Source organism: Microchirus variegatus, assembly GCF_963457635.1.
Source record: "Microchirus variegatus genome assembly, chromosome: 16".
Taxonomy (NCBI): domain Eukaryota; kingdom Metazoa; phylum Chordata; class Actinopteri; order Pleuronectiformes; family Soleidae; genus Microchirus; species Microchirus variegatus.
Genome location: NC_139817.1, coordinates 3,085,232 through 3,098,842, shown reverse-complemented (window position 1 = coordinate 3,098,842; position 13,611 = coordinate 3,085,232). Strand labels below are relative to the sequence as shown.

The 13,611-nt window shown below is 39.4% G+C and overlaps 3 protein-coding genes across 3 annotated transcripts; all 3 read left to right on the top strand.

Moving 5' to 3' along the window:
* Nucleotides 1-1,200: 1,200 nt before the first annotated feature.
* LOC310938359 (uncharacterized protein) lies at nucleotides 1,201-5,467 on the top strand (the record flags this gene model as incomplete). The annotated part of the gene is made up of 6 exons (XM_083902852.1): nucleotides 1,201-1,449; nucleotides 1,843-2,111; nucleotides 3,024-3,124; nucleotides 4,101-4,237; nucleotides 4,324-4,566; nucleotides 5,189-5,467. Exons 1-6 carry the CDS (start codon nucleotides 1,255-1,257, stop codon nucleotides 5,465-5,467), a joined length of 1,224 nt encoding a protein of 407 aa, XP_083758978.1. The 5' UTR covers nucleotides 1,201-1,254.
* Nucleotides 5,468-7,509: 2,042 nt separating this feature from the next.
* LOC310937870 (gamma-crystallin M3-like) lies at nucleotides 7,510-9,362 on the top strand (the record flags this gene model as incomplete). Its single annotated transcript, XM_083902251.1, has 3 exons — nucleotides 7,510-7,539; nucleotides 7,625-7,867; nucleotides 9,087-9,362. The coding sequence occupies 3 exons, from the start codon at nucleotides 7,510-7,512 to the stop codon at nucleotides 9,360-9,362; spliced, it is 549 nt and encodes a 182-aa protein (XP_083758377.1).
* A 2,268-nt stretch (nucleotides 9,363-11,630) lies between these two features.
* On the top strand, nucleotides 11,631-12,758 carry LOC310937871 (gamma-crystallin M3-like; the record flags this gene model as incomplete). The annotated part of the gene is made up of 3 exons (XM_083902252.1): nucleotides 11,631-11,645; nucleotides 11,747-11,986; nucleotides 12,480-12,758. The coding sequence occupies 3 exons, from the start codon at nucleotides 11,631-11,633 to the stop codon at nucleotides 12,756-12,758; spliced, it is 534 nt and encodes a 177-aa protein (XP_083758378.1).
* Between the last annotated feature and the right edge of the window lie 853 nt (nucleotides 12,759-13,611).

The window sequence follows — 13,611 nt, the reverse complement described above, 5'->3', positions numbered from 1 at the left end:
ATGGTCGATGATGTTCACCTGTGTCTTGATGGTCAATGATGTTCACCTGTTGGTTGATGATGTTCACCTGTGTCTTGATGGTCAATGATGTTCACCTGTTGGTTGATGATGTTCACCTGTGTCTTGATGGTCAATGATGTTCACCTGTTGGTTGATGATGTTCACCTGTGTCTTGATGGTCAATGATGTTCACCTGTTGGTTGATGATGTTCACCTGTGTCTTGTTTGTTGATGATGTTCACCTGTGTCTTGTTGGTGTATGATGTTCACCTGTATCTTGTTGGTTGATGATGTTCACCTGGGTCTTGATGGTCGATGATGTTCACCTGTTTGTTGATGATGTTCACCTGTGTCTTGTTTTCTCTGAGCTCACGATACATTCACCACAAAACTGGTGACTCTGCCTGATTGTTTTGTCTGTTTTTGTGCGAATTGTCAATACATTTTCTCTTGTGGTTTCTCTTGGTTTTGTGACTTTATCTTCTTCAGTCCACTGTGTTGAATACTTTAGCTTGTGTATCTGCCATGTTGTGATGTTTCTTTTATCAATTTGATATTTTACCTTTATTTAACCAGGATGCCCCATGAGATTATTTTTGAATATAAACAGTCAAACAGTCAAGAGTTCATTTTAAACATACCCTAAAGTGCTCAAGGCAGTGTTGATGGACTGTCAACCTGTCCCTTTGCCCTATGTCAGCTGGGATTGACACCTGCAACCCTTGTGTGGAGGACAAAGCAGTAGACAATGAATGAATAGTGCTCAGAAAATTCTAGATCAGTATATATATATATATGTATACAAATATATTAATGGAATTAACCAAAAATGAGTAGACAAAATATACAGATAAAGTTTTCTATACATTCAAAACTATTTTTACCGACTCATACAGAATACAGTATATTTCCAAAGCCTCCATCCCTCTGTTACACATGCATATGCCCTCAGCATTCTATAGGCCTCTATACCATGTTGCTGAGTCACAGGTTTGAACAATGGGAGCCACCGATTCTTTGGGGTTTGCTCAGGTATAAAAGACACGGTTAAAACCAGGAGAAGCATCAGTTTGGCAGCAGCGACCGTCCTGTGAAAAACCAACACCACCATCATGACCATGGGCAGGGTAATCGCTCACTCTCACACCTCACCGTCGCACTTTTAAACTCCTACCTCTGCAATAACACTTTCTCTCTTTCGTCCAGATCACCTTCTACGAGGACAGGAACTTCCAGGGCCGTTCCTATGAGTGCATGAGCGACTGCGGCGACATGTCCTCCTACCTGAGCAGGTGTCACTCCTGCAGGGTGGAGAGCGGCTGCTTCATGGTCTACGACCGCACCAACTACATGGGCAACCAGTACTTCATGAGGAGGGGCGAGTACTCCGACTACATGAGCATGTTCGGAATGAAGGACTGCATCAGGTCCTGCCGTATGATCCCCATGGTAAGAAGCTAAGGGGTTCAGTATTGAAGGAAAATAGGACAAATAGGAATATAGTTAGTTAGATTGATGGGTCGGAAGGTTAAAGCATCAGATCATGTCTGTAAGTTTGTCCTTCTGTAGCAACTTCCTGTTGATACCCCAAGAATGTACCCTTTATATTTTGGTAAGAATCTACCCATTGATGCTTTCCAAGAAATCCCCCATCTCTTACTGGGCAAAACTCATCAGAATTGGGTATGTCCATGGAGAATCAGACTATGTTTAATTTGCATCTGATCCAGATTATGGATTTGGTTCAGATCGTGTCCGTGTAAGATGGTAATAGCTATAAGAAGGTAACATTCTCCACAAAGTCTTCATCAAAGTAAACTCGCATATGTTTTCCCCTCACAGCACAGAGGACAGTTCAGGATGAGGATCTACGAGAGGGAGAACTTCGGCGGTCAGATGCACGAGATGATGGACGACTGCGACAACATGATGGACCGTTACCGCATGTCCAACTGCCAGTCCTGCAACGTGATGGACGGCCACTGGCTGATGTACGAGCAGCCCAACTACAGAGGCAGGATGATGTACATGAGGCCCGGAGAGTACAGGAGCTTCAATAACATGGGCTGGAGCGGCATGAGGTTCAACAGCATGAGGCGCATCATGGACATGTAAAAAGGGTTGAGAAAAATGTGTCCGAATAAACTGAATCAATAAAAGTCCTTTCTCGACTAAATATTTCTCCCTGTTGAATCATTCCATATTGGTTAATTACCCTCCCAATGTTGGTACAGTCCACACGTCCAAGTGTTACATTCACCTGTTTGTTTTTCTGCAAAGGTTCAATCCATTTTTTCCACGCGGTTTCCCTTCTTTCCTGACCTTTCTTCTTCTGAGCTTTGGACTTTACCTTATCCGGTCCACTGTGTTGGATAATTTGGCTTGTGTTACTGCCATCTTTTACTTATTTATTTAATATGTTACCTTTTATTTAACCAGGATGTCCCTTGAGATAGAACTCTTTCTTATGAGGGTCATTTGGTCAAGACAACTCATGGCACTTATTGCGTGAAACATACAGAATATAAAAGGTCAAATGTACAAAATGCAATATGATAAAGGCTGTTTTTATATATGTTATAGTGCTCAGAAAATTCTACATAAATGTATATAATGGAGTTTCTCTGCTCTCGATGATGTTGTCTATGTACAGAGCCTTGAGATAATGTATGTTGTGATTTTGGCGCTATACAAATAAAATTGAATTGATTTAAATATATATATGTGTGTGTGTATTTATACAGTATGTATGTCTGAGTGTGTGTGGCATTGTACACAAAATATACAGATACATTGAAAATCATTTCACATCATACATAGTACAGTACTTTTCTAAAGCCTACATCTCTATTACATACATATATATATATATATATATATATATATATATATAAGGACACATGGTACATTTCAGTGTCCAAATCAGGAGACGATAGCATCTCCATCATTGATATAAAAACCCTTGTTTTCTAAAATAAGTTCAGCTCGGCTTCAGTTCTTTGCGAGCGCTTGTGTACGTAAAGCTGCGGAGCGTTGGTTTTCATGACCTCTTCACCTTTCACCACAGCGACACATTGTCGCGTCAAAGCTGCTCATCGCCAACACTTTGTTCCCATTGTTCGGCGTTTGAGTCCAAAAGCTTTTGTTGACCTTGGGTGAACTCTTTCTGCACCGATTTGGTTGAATTTCCTTTGTGAATTTTGTCATCTGATCTGAATGTATTTTACAGCTTCACCATCATAAATCTACAAATATATATAACTTGAATTAAAACAACCGTACTATTTTATATACAGTATAAATATAAATGTACGTATTCTTACTATTATTTAAGCATGTTTGCAAACAAATAATAACAGATAATTTTCCAGATTTCCAACAACTCAAAGTACGTACGTAAAGGCTCACGTTGGTGCCATTATCGTCAAATAACTGACAAATTGAACATTCACAAAAGCACGACTGAAAAGACCTAAAATAAACAATAAATAAATATAAAGACCATGAACAGAAGACAAGAACATAGCAAGGGAAAATAATTAAAATTAAAAATCCACACGTGCAGAAAACTATAATATAACTGATAAAACTATGATTTTTGACCTTATTGTTTGTAATAGTAATATTGTATATTTGGCCTTTATTTGTTTATTATTTTATCATTTTTGTATTAGTTTTAACCACATCTCATATTTTAATAGTTTCACTTATTTATTTGTTTGTTTTCCATTATTGTATTTACCATTGAAAAGTGTTTTATCCCTTATTTGTCTTAATTTCTTAATGTCGTTGACGCTCTTTTTAAGAAACTGTTGTGTACTGTATTTGTTTTCCAGTTTATATGAACTTCCGTGGTTTTTTATAATTTTAAGTTTCTTTACAGCAGCTCTAATATACAGTACTTTTGTGTATATAAACAAAAAAAAGGTATTGTGAATAGTCTAATTTCTTAATAACCAAAAACAGAAAAAAATGACAGCATAATATGTCTCCACGTGAACAGAACAGAAAAAAGGCTTTTGCCGTCACAAAAACTAGACGCAACCTCTGCATTCTATAGGCTTCAATGGTGAACTGATGAGTCGGGGGTTTCTCTGAAGGGGGCGGGGCCTGCTCTTTACGTCTGTTTGGGTATAAAAGGAAAGGGTTAAACCAGGTAGGAAGGCAGCACAGGAGCAACAGCAACCACTCAACCACCGCCAACATGAGCAACACCGACATGGGCATGAGGGGGAAGGTAAACGTTCTACTTCCGACGTCAAATTCACACATTCATCACTGATCCGACTGCACTCACCGCTCCAATTTACCCTTCTTCTACAGATCATCTTCTACGAGGACAGGAACTTCCAGGGCCGTTCCTACGAGTGCATGAGCGACTGCGGCGACATGTCCTCCTACCTGAGCAGGTGTCACTCCTGCAGGGTGGACAGCGGCTGCTTCATGGTCTACGACCGCAACAACTACATGGGCAACCAGTACTTCATGAGGAGGGGCGAGTACTCGGACTACATGAGCATGTTCGGGATGAGCGACTGCATCAGGTCCTGCCGTATGATCCCCATGGTAAGAAGCTTCAGGTCTCGTGGTTCAATATCAGTGATTTCCTGTTCGTCATTACCTGTTTTTGGTAATTATTAAAAAACGCAGGTAGTTAGATGGGTCTGGATTGGTGGGTGATCACCCGAGAATGTACCCTTTACATTTTGGTAAGAATGCCCAATTTGGACTTTGCCATCTTTATGTAAGATGGTAATAGCTACGGGCCCACGGTTGGTGTAAGTGGTTAGCACTCTTGCCTTTGCAGCAAGAAGACCCCCCGGGTTTCTGGGTTCGAGCCCCGTTTTGGAACAACTTCGGAACAAGGGCCTTTCTGCAAAGGAGTTTGCATGTTCTCCCCGTGTGTGCGTGGGTTTTCTCCGGGTTCTCCGGCTTCCTCCCACAGTCCAAAAAAAATGCTATATGGGGATTAGGTGAATTAGTCACTCTTAATTGACCGTAGGTGAGTGAATGGTTGTTTGTCTCTATATGTGGCCCTGCGATGGACTGGCGAACTGTCCAGGGCGAACCCCGCCTATCGCCCAATGTCTGCTGAGATAGGCACAGTAGATGGGCACATCCCCACGGTAAAGGCACCAGATTGTGTTTTCGCTGTAAACTCTAACTGTTTTTCGTTTTGACGTCACAGTACAGGGGAAACTACAGGATGAGGATCTACGAGAGGGAGAACTTCGGCGGTCAGATGCACGAGATGATGGACGACTGCGACAACATGATGGACCGCTACCGCATGTCCAACTGCCAGTCCTGCAACGTGATGGACGGCCACTGGCTGATGTACGAGCAGCCCCACTACAAGGGCAGGATGATGTACATGAGGCCCGGAGAGTACAGGAACTTCAACAACATGGGCTGGAGCGGCATGAGGTTCATGAGCATGAGGCGCATCATGGACTCCTTCTACTGAGAAGATCGTCAAATGTCTACCGGATACGTCGAATGCTGCTAAATCAAAAAAGTGACCGCACTGACCAACTGTGCACTGATTTACACGAATAAATAATGATTCACGAATTTAAATTTTTTATGGTGGTGACGTTTTTTATTTGCACATTTCAAAAGTAACCCTCAAAGAAAGGGTGACAATTATCACACTTGATAATATTGGTATTTTCAGGTTATAGAATACCACAAATGGAAGAATGACAACAAATATATACACTTTATATATGTGTATATTTATATACATATATAGATAAATACGTATAACTTTCCCAGGGATCATTCAAAGCCTGTGGTAATTTAAAATTACAGTTTGAATCGAAATTGTACACCTTACACATGTGTATCTTTATTTATATATCGTAAAATTGGAAATAAGTGGAACAACAAGAATTGTGAATATATAAAAACAGACAAAAAAGTAAACAAACGTTGAGTAAATTTGAAAAATAAACAAAAATACATAAATGGAAGAAGGCTTAAGGAAATGAAAATTAAACATTTTACTTTTATACTTTTATACTAAAAAATGGATGATCACAGAGTACGTTTAATTCCAAATTACTTAATTGGTCAAAAATAAAAGTATTGCTATCATTTGTCTAATGATTAGTGGAATTTCTAGAAATTGAATTTTAAATTATTTTTTTTAAATTATTATCAAATATGTTGGGTTTTTAAAAAAAAAACAGACTTGGAATAATTTGTGAATAGACGTAAAAAAAAAAATAAACAATTTATTTGTAAATACCCATGTGGACTGTTTTTAAGATAATGTTATTCTGACAAATAGTTTTTAAAGAATAAAAATACAGTTGGGAGTTCAACGTGCTTGCCCACACAGTATTGCAGTATGAATATATATTATAACATATATAATATATATAGGTATGAGATAGTTCATTGTGTAATAGGATTCAGCAATTTGTGAGTATTTTATACCCAAGTAACAACATGTTGTAAACACCGAGTCACATTAAATTAAGCAAATACACTGGTTAACTGTGTAACCAGCTAATTAGCAGTACCACTTACTCTAAGCTAGCTAGTGTTAGCTTAACGGACATTTGTTGTAAATGCAACAGGTAGAAGATGTTATACACGACTCTCATTGTACTTTGTCTAACTATTTAAATTATTATATACAATGCTACACCTTTGAAAATAGAACTATTAAAGTTCACATTGGTGTGAATATATATATATATATTCATGATTGGTTGTTCACACAAGCGCTATGCTATCCTAGCCAAAGATGCTAACGCCTATGATGAATTTCCCTGATATTGGATAAATCTAGCAATACAGTGCAAATGGTGTTTCCATACTTATCGGGATGTTGACATTAACTTGACATACTGCATATGTTATATATCATATATGTATATATATATATGTATATATGATATAGTATAAGTTTTTGAGGATCACTTCTCGTACCCCGGGTGGTACTAGCACCCAAGTTTGGGAATCACTGGTATAGAACAATAAATAAATAAATAAATAAAATGCAATATAAACACACTAATGCACATACACAAGAGGATATCTCTAATTTCTGACTTATTTCCATAACTTTTATATTATAAAAGTATACATTTTATATATATTGTGATCTACTGACATATAACCCCATGTCATTATGTTTACAATAAAAACATATAAATACTTTCATGTATTTCAGAATGACTGAACTGACTCTGGCACATTCATCCACACAGTCAAACAGACTATACTATAATAGCGTCGGCGATGCTTTGTGTTCCTGTATTGTTTCCAAAAAAACTCAACCGTTCTAAAGACTTTGAGTCACGTGATTCAACATTCAACAGCACACATGGGCCTTGCACTGCACTGCGCTCTATACCATGCTGCTGGCTCAGGGTTTTCAACAATGGGGGCCCCCGCTGACGACCGACGCCGGTCCGGTATAAAAGCCGTGCTCGGACGGGAGGAAGACAGCAGTGCAGCAGTAGCAACAGCAACAGCAGCAGCTCATCTACAACTATGACCACCACCGACATGAGCATGGGCAAGGTAGTCGTTTTAGAAGCATCATGGACGATGTATTTAGAGGTTTTTAAGTATCTGAACTTGACAAACTTTCTTTGGTTTCCCCCAGATCACCTTCTACGAGGACAGGAACTTCCAGGGCCGCTCCTATGAGTGCATGAGCGACTGCGCCGACATGTCCTCTTACCTGAGCAGGTGTCACTCCTGCAGGGTGGACAGCGGCTGCTTCATGGTCTACGACCGCACCAACTACATGGGCAACCAGTACTTCATGAGGAGGGGCGAGTACTCCGACTACCAGAACATGATGGGAATGAGCGGCGGCGTCAGGTCCTGCCGTATGATCCCCATGGTAGGTCTAGAACGCGCTTATCCTTGTTTTTCTCGTTCATTTATTCAAAATGTTATCTTAAAGTGATAGTTCTAGTTGCCGAGTTCGCTGATGCTATGGCTAGCGCAAGTTAGCATGGCATTAAAAACACTCATACCGACTCCACAGCGCACCCGAGGCAAATCGATTGTAACGGCAGACGTACAATCGATGTACATATCTGTGTTGATAGAATGTTTGAAATAAAACCAACCTCGCAATTTGAAGGATTTATGTCTCAGCAGCGGCAGCAGCGCGTCGTACTTGCGGCAGCGGCGGCGGACTGATCCCGCTGCCGGAAGTATAGTGCTGAGAAAGTAGTCCCTCAAAAATCCATGCGATGCGACGTTAGTTTCGTTTCAAATATTATTCCATCAACACAGATATGTACATCGATAGTCTGCCGTTACAATCGATTTGCCCCGGGTGCACTGTGGAGTCGGTATGAGTGTTTCTAATGCCATGCTATCATTGACTTGCGCTAGCCATAGCATCGGCGAACTCGGGCAACTAGAAGAACTGAATGAAATTTCTTGAAAACGCCTCCATCACACCGGCTGAGTTGGAAAATAGGTCTTATGTTCAAAATTACTATCCCTTTAAATCGTTGGTTCTCAAAGTGCGGCCCGGGGGCCAATAGCGGCCCGCAGAAACATTTCTGGCGGCCCCCGCAATGAATTACAGTTGATAGTTTTAATCCGGGAGCTACAAAGCTTGTTAAATGTTTATTGGACATTACTGGATACAGACCAATAAGTGTAAACAAAAATACTGGGTATTTACCTGGTTTCTATATGGTGAATTTTAGTGTATTATTGGGTTATAAGCTGGTAATAAGCAGGTAGCTACAGCCCTCAATTACTAGCTATTTACCCAGTAAATATATGGTAACAGAAATGTGTTACTTGGTATTAACCTGTAATTAGAAGGTAAGAACAACAAAATACTGGGAAATTACCCAGTAAATTATAAAGCGTTATTAAAATTACATTATATTAACGCTTATATTACTTAACGCTAAACTGTAGAACTGCAATCTGGTCATTACAATTATTACAAATGGGATTTCTTTCTGGGTTTTTTTCCTTTGGCGGCCCTCAGTCCAATGTTGGGTTCCTAAATTGGCCCTCAGGTATCAACACTTTGAGAACCCCTGCTTTAAATTAATCATTTTTGTGTGTTTTTTTTTCAACTCTTACAGTACAGGGGACAGTTCAGGATGAGGATCTACGAGAGGGAGCAATTCGGCGGTCAGATGCACGAGATGATGGACGACTGCGACAACATCATGGACCGCTACCGCATGTCCGACTGCCAGTCCTGCAACGTGATGGACGGCCACTGGCTGATGTACGAGCAGCCGCAGTACAGAGGCAGGATGATGTACATGAGGCCCGGAGAGTACAGGAGCTTCAGGGACATGGGCTGGAGCGGCCAGAGGTTCATGAGCATGAGGCGCATCATGGACATGTGCTAGATATTTTCAAATTGAAATAAAAAAAATGAAAGATGAAACAAACAAACAAAATGTTGTGGTCTTTTTTTTTTACCCCTGATGTTACGAATGAGTAAAGCAGTGAGGAAAACGGGGATTCAAATATGAAACGTACAACATCTAGTTGAGAAAATGCACTGTAAAAAACATACTTTCCAAAAATATCTACTATGACCATTACGGTTATTTCTCACACAAATCACAATAAAAATATATTTAAGCATAATAATTTTATGGCATAATCTGGGACCAGATTTAGCTCATATATCACCAATGTTGTCATCTATCAATTTCACTTGATAGTTTGTATATTGTATAATTTAAACAAGTGGAAAAGGTTGTTGGAAAACAATTGGAGAAAGTTAAAATGCTGTATATTTTGAATGAAATTTAGACATTTGAAAAAAATGATATAATGAGAAACAAGAATGAATGTAAATTTGTTGCTATCAGGAAATAGGAATAAAGGTTTTCTGATTTAGATTCTGAACTAGATACAAAACTAAATGTACGGTCAAGACATGAACCTAGAATACATTTAAAGTATCTTTTATCCAGAAACATCATGCATTTAAAGTGTAGAGAGTATATTTGACATTCTAGTTTTTTGGCTAATTATCCATCTTCTACCACCATTTTATGTATATTAATTCATAAATTTTGTTTTTTTGCTGTGTTATATTCATGAAATTCTGATTGTCAGACATAGAACATGTTGAAAAATACACATTAAGTGTAATAAATGACGTACTTTTATCGATGCGACTTGAGGCATTTATATTCTTTTAGAATTAGAATTTAGCAATAAAAAAACATTTATGTGTGATTGTGATTCTTGGAATTGGAAGGGAATGTTTTTGTGGAAAAGATTTAAGAATAAACAACACAAATACAGTTGAAGAAAATACAAAGCCAAAGATTACAAATTTACAAAACTTTTTAAAGACATTAAAAGATATTAAAAGTTATTCTACCTCCTCCAGTGTTTTCACTTGTGGCCGTTTGTGAGTTCTATGAATGTATTTCCTCACTTCCTCACTTCCTTTGGTCTCTTACTTCTTCTTCTTCTTCTATTCCTCACCTCTTCACTTCTCCATTTCTGTATTTTTTAACACACAACAGCAGCAGTGGTGTGTTGGGGGCGGGGGAGGGGCGACGTCTTTTCTTTCTTTGATTATGTTTTCAATCTTGTTGCATTGCCTTGCATGAAAACGTGATGTATAAATAAAGTTTTTTATATGATTATTCCACATTTAAAAACGTATCAATGCTTTATTTAAAGTAGACAGAACACATGTACATTTACATCTCGCCACATGTTTGAAAAGGAGTATAAACTTAAATGTACCTTCATCATTCCTACTACACACAACTATTATCACTATTATATAATAATATAACACAATTTTATAAGCTTCACTTTATCCCATCACCAAATATTTACATATTTACAGTATTTTATACAAAGTTCTTAATGTTCTCAATACAACGCAAGAATACTTCTGGAGGTAAATCACCATTCTGGATTAAACTGCTGTTCTTTAATATATATATGTATATATATATATACATATATATATATATAAATATTTATATATGTATATATGTATATATATACTGTACGTATATATATGTGTATGTATATATATATGTGTATATATACATACACATATGTATATATATGTGTATGTATATATATAAGTGTATATATACATATATATATATATACATACATATACATATATACACATATACACATACATATATATATATACGTATATACACATATATACATATTACTTTTTTTCAATTACTGCTGTACAACACTTTTGTTTTTTAAATGTGCTTTATAAATAAATTGGATATGAGCTATATATATATATATATATATATAATTGTGTTTATTTTAATTTATTGGAGGTTGGGGTTGTTGTATTAGACCTAACATATTCAACAGGCGGCTTTAGAGAATAACAGACAGGTATGTTTGTGGAAACCTCGCTGTTGTTCGAGCAGACAATAGAAAGCGAGCGTGGGCCTCGTCTGACAACCTGCAACCCCCGCACATCATCACCGCGCTGTTTGAAGGTAGAGCTGAGCGCGAGGGGCCCCTGCTTTCATGTTGCTCTGTCAGGGGTTTTAACAATGAGGCGATGTGGGTTTTTTCAGGTATAAAAGCCGCGGCGGGACGCGGAGGAAAGCGTGCAGTTTTGTTTTCGGAGCCGAGAGACAGTCGCAAAAACCGTAACCATGACCATGGGCAAGGTGTGCACTTCTGCTTCTGCTTCTTCACTTCCTGGACACATTCTAGAGCGTGAAATACATACGACCTTTTTACCAAACGTTTTGTTCTCCCTCCCTCACAGATCATCTTCTACGAGGACAGGAACTTCCAGGGCCGTTCCTATGAGACCAGCAGCGACTGCGCCGACATGTCCTCCTACCTGAGCAGGTGTCACTCCTGCAGGGTGGAGAGCGGCTGCTTCATGGTCTACGACCGCAACAACTACATGGGCAACCAGTACTTTGTGAGGCGCGGCGAGTACTCCGACTACCAGCGCATGGGCATGAGCGACTGCATCAGGTCCTGCCGCATGATCCCCATGGTAACCGAAACTCACAAATGGTCCTTAAAGGGACACTGTGTAGTATTTATGGGTTTATATGACCCAAAATCCACTCTTTTATACATATTATGTGCTCCTGCATTGTCTAGTCGCTGTATTATATTTTCGTAGTGTTTCAAAAAGTCATGTAAAATAACATGGTCGCGGGCCCGCGGTTGCGTAGCCACTGTTAGCAGCAAGACGCCATGTTTCTACCGGAGCCTGTAAGGACAAAAGCGAGAGTACAAATCAAGCGTCTCCTTACTTGTAGCGGAAGTCCCGGATCCACTCTCTCCGCTGAGGATACCGTAGCGCTCAGGGAAGGGGGGGGGGTGAGCAGAGGAGCAGTTCTTTGTTGTAAATTTCAGCCTCTCCTCTAGATGGCACTATAAACTACTTGCTTTACGATAAAAGCAAAAATATTGATGTATTTGATAGTGTGTGTACGAATGTTGAGCTCGAATTGAACTTCCACACATCTTTCTCCTCACAGCACAGAGGACAGTTCAGGATGAGGATCTACGAGAGGGAGAACTTCGGCGGCCAGATGCACGAGATGATGGACGACTGCGACAACATGATGGACCGCTACCGCATGTCCGACTGCCAGTCCTGCAACGTGATGGACGGCCACTGGCTGATGTACGAGCAGCCCAGCTACAGGGGCAGGATGATGTACATGAGGCCCGGAGAGTACAGGAGCTTCAGCAACATGGGCTGGAGCGGCCAGAGGTTCATGAGCATGAGGCGCATCATGGACTCCTGTTATTAGAGCGTCAGTGAATAAAAGTCATTGAGATTCAAAACTAAGCGAAAATCTGGTCATTCTCTTTTTGAACTGTGAATTGTTACCGAGCGACAAACACATACACAACAACAAAACATTTGACTCCACAGTATATTAGCTTTATTTATAAGTCAGAGGTTGACATTGCAGACAAAATATAAGCTGTTTTTGAGGCTTTAGGGTCATACCATTGGAGGGCAGCATCATTTCTAAACCCCAACAGGACCATGTTTATCGGTAGTTCACAAAGTATGACATATAGACATTTGTCATATATATCTTGTAATGTAAACACAATTTCATAGAACTCAATTTACTTAATGATCTACTTCATGAATTAATTGTAAACCGGCGAATGGTTTAGTCCAATTGTTCCACATGTGTAGTATTGACTTTGGGAATAAAGCAGAGTTTGAGACTAAACGACAGGATATTTCGGTGTTTCATAAGGAAGACTTCACTTGTACGTAGGAGTGAGCGTCATCTGCTTGGTGTCCACTCATACAATGCTATACTTTATCATTTAATTTTACTCTAAAAAGCCACCGGGGGCGACTGTGAGTTGCAAAAAGAACTCTTAAATGGAAGTCTATGGGGAAACGACCCTACTTCTTACTTGGTTATTGGTCTCAGTCACTAGTTTCATGTGTTTTTTCAATAGAACATGATGTATATTTTGTAATCGATGTTCCCTTTGAGGGCTACAAAGAACTGTTGCCTCACTGGACCGAGCTCAGATGTTCTCCAAGCTTTTAGAAGTTAAGTGGACGCTAAGTGGACCATTGATGCGTGAGAATGAATGGTTGTTGTTGTTGATTGGCTCCAGCTCCTCGTGACC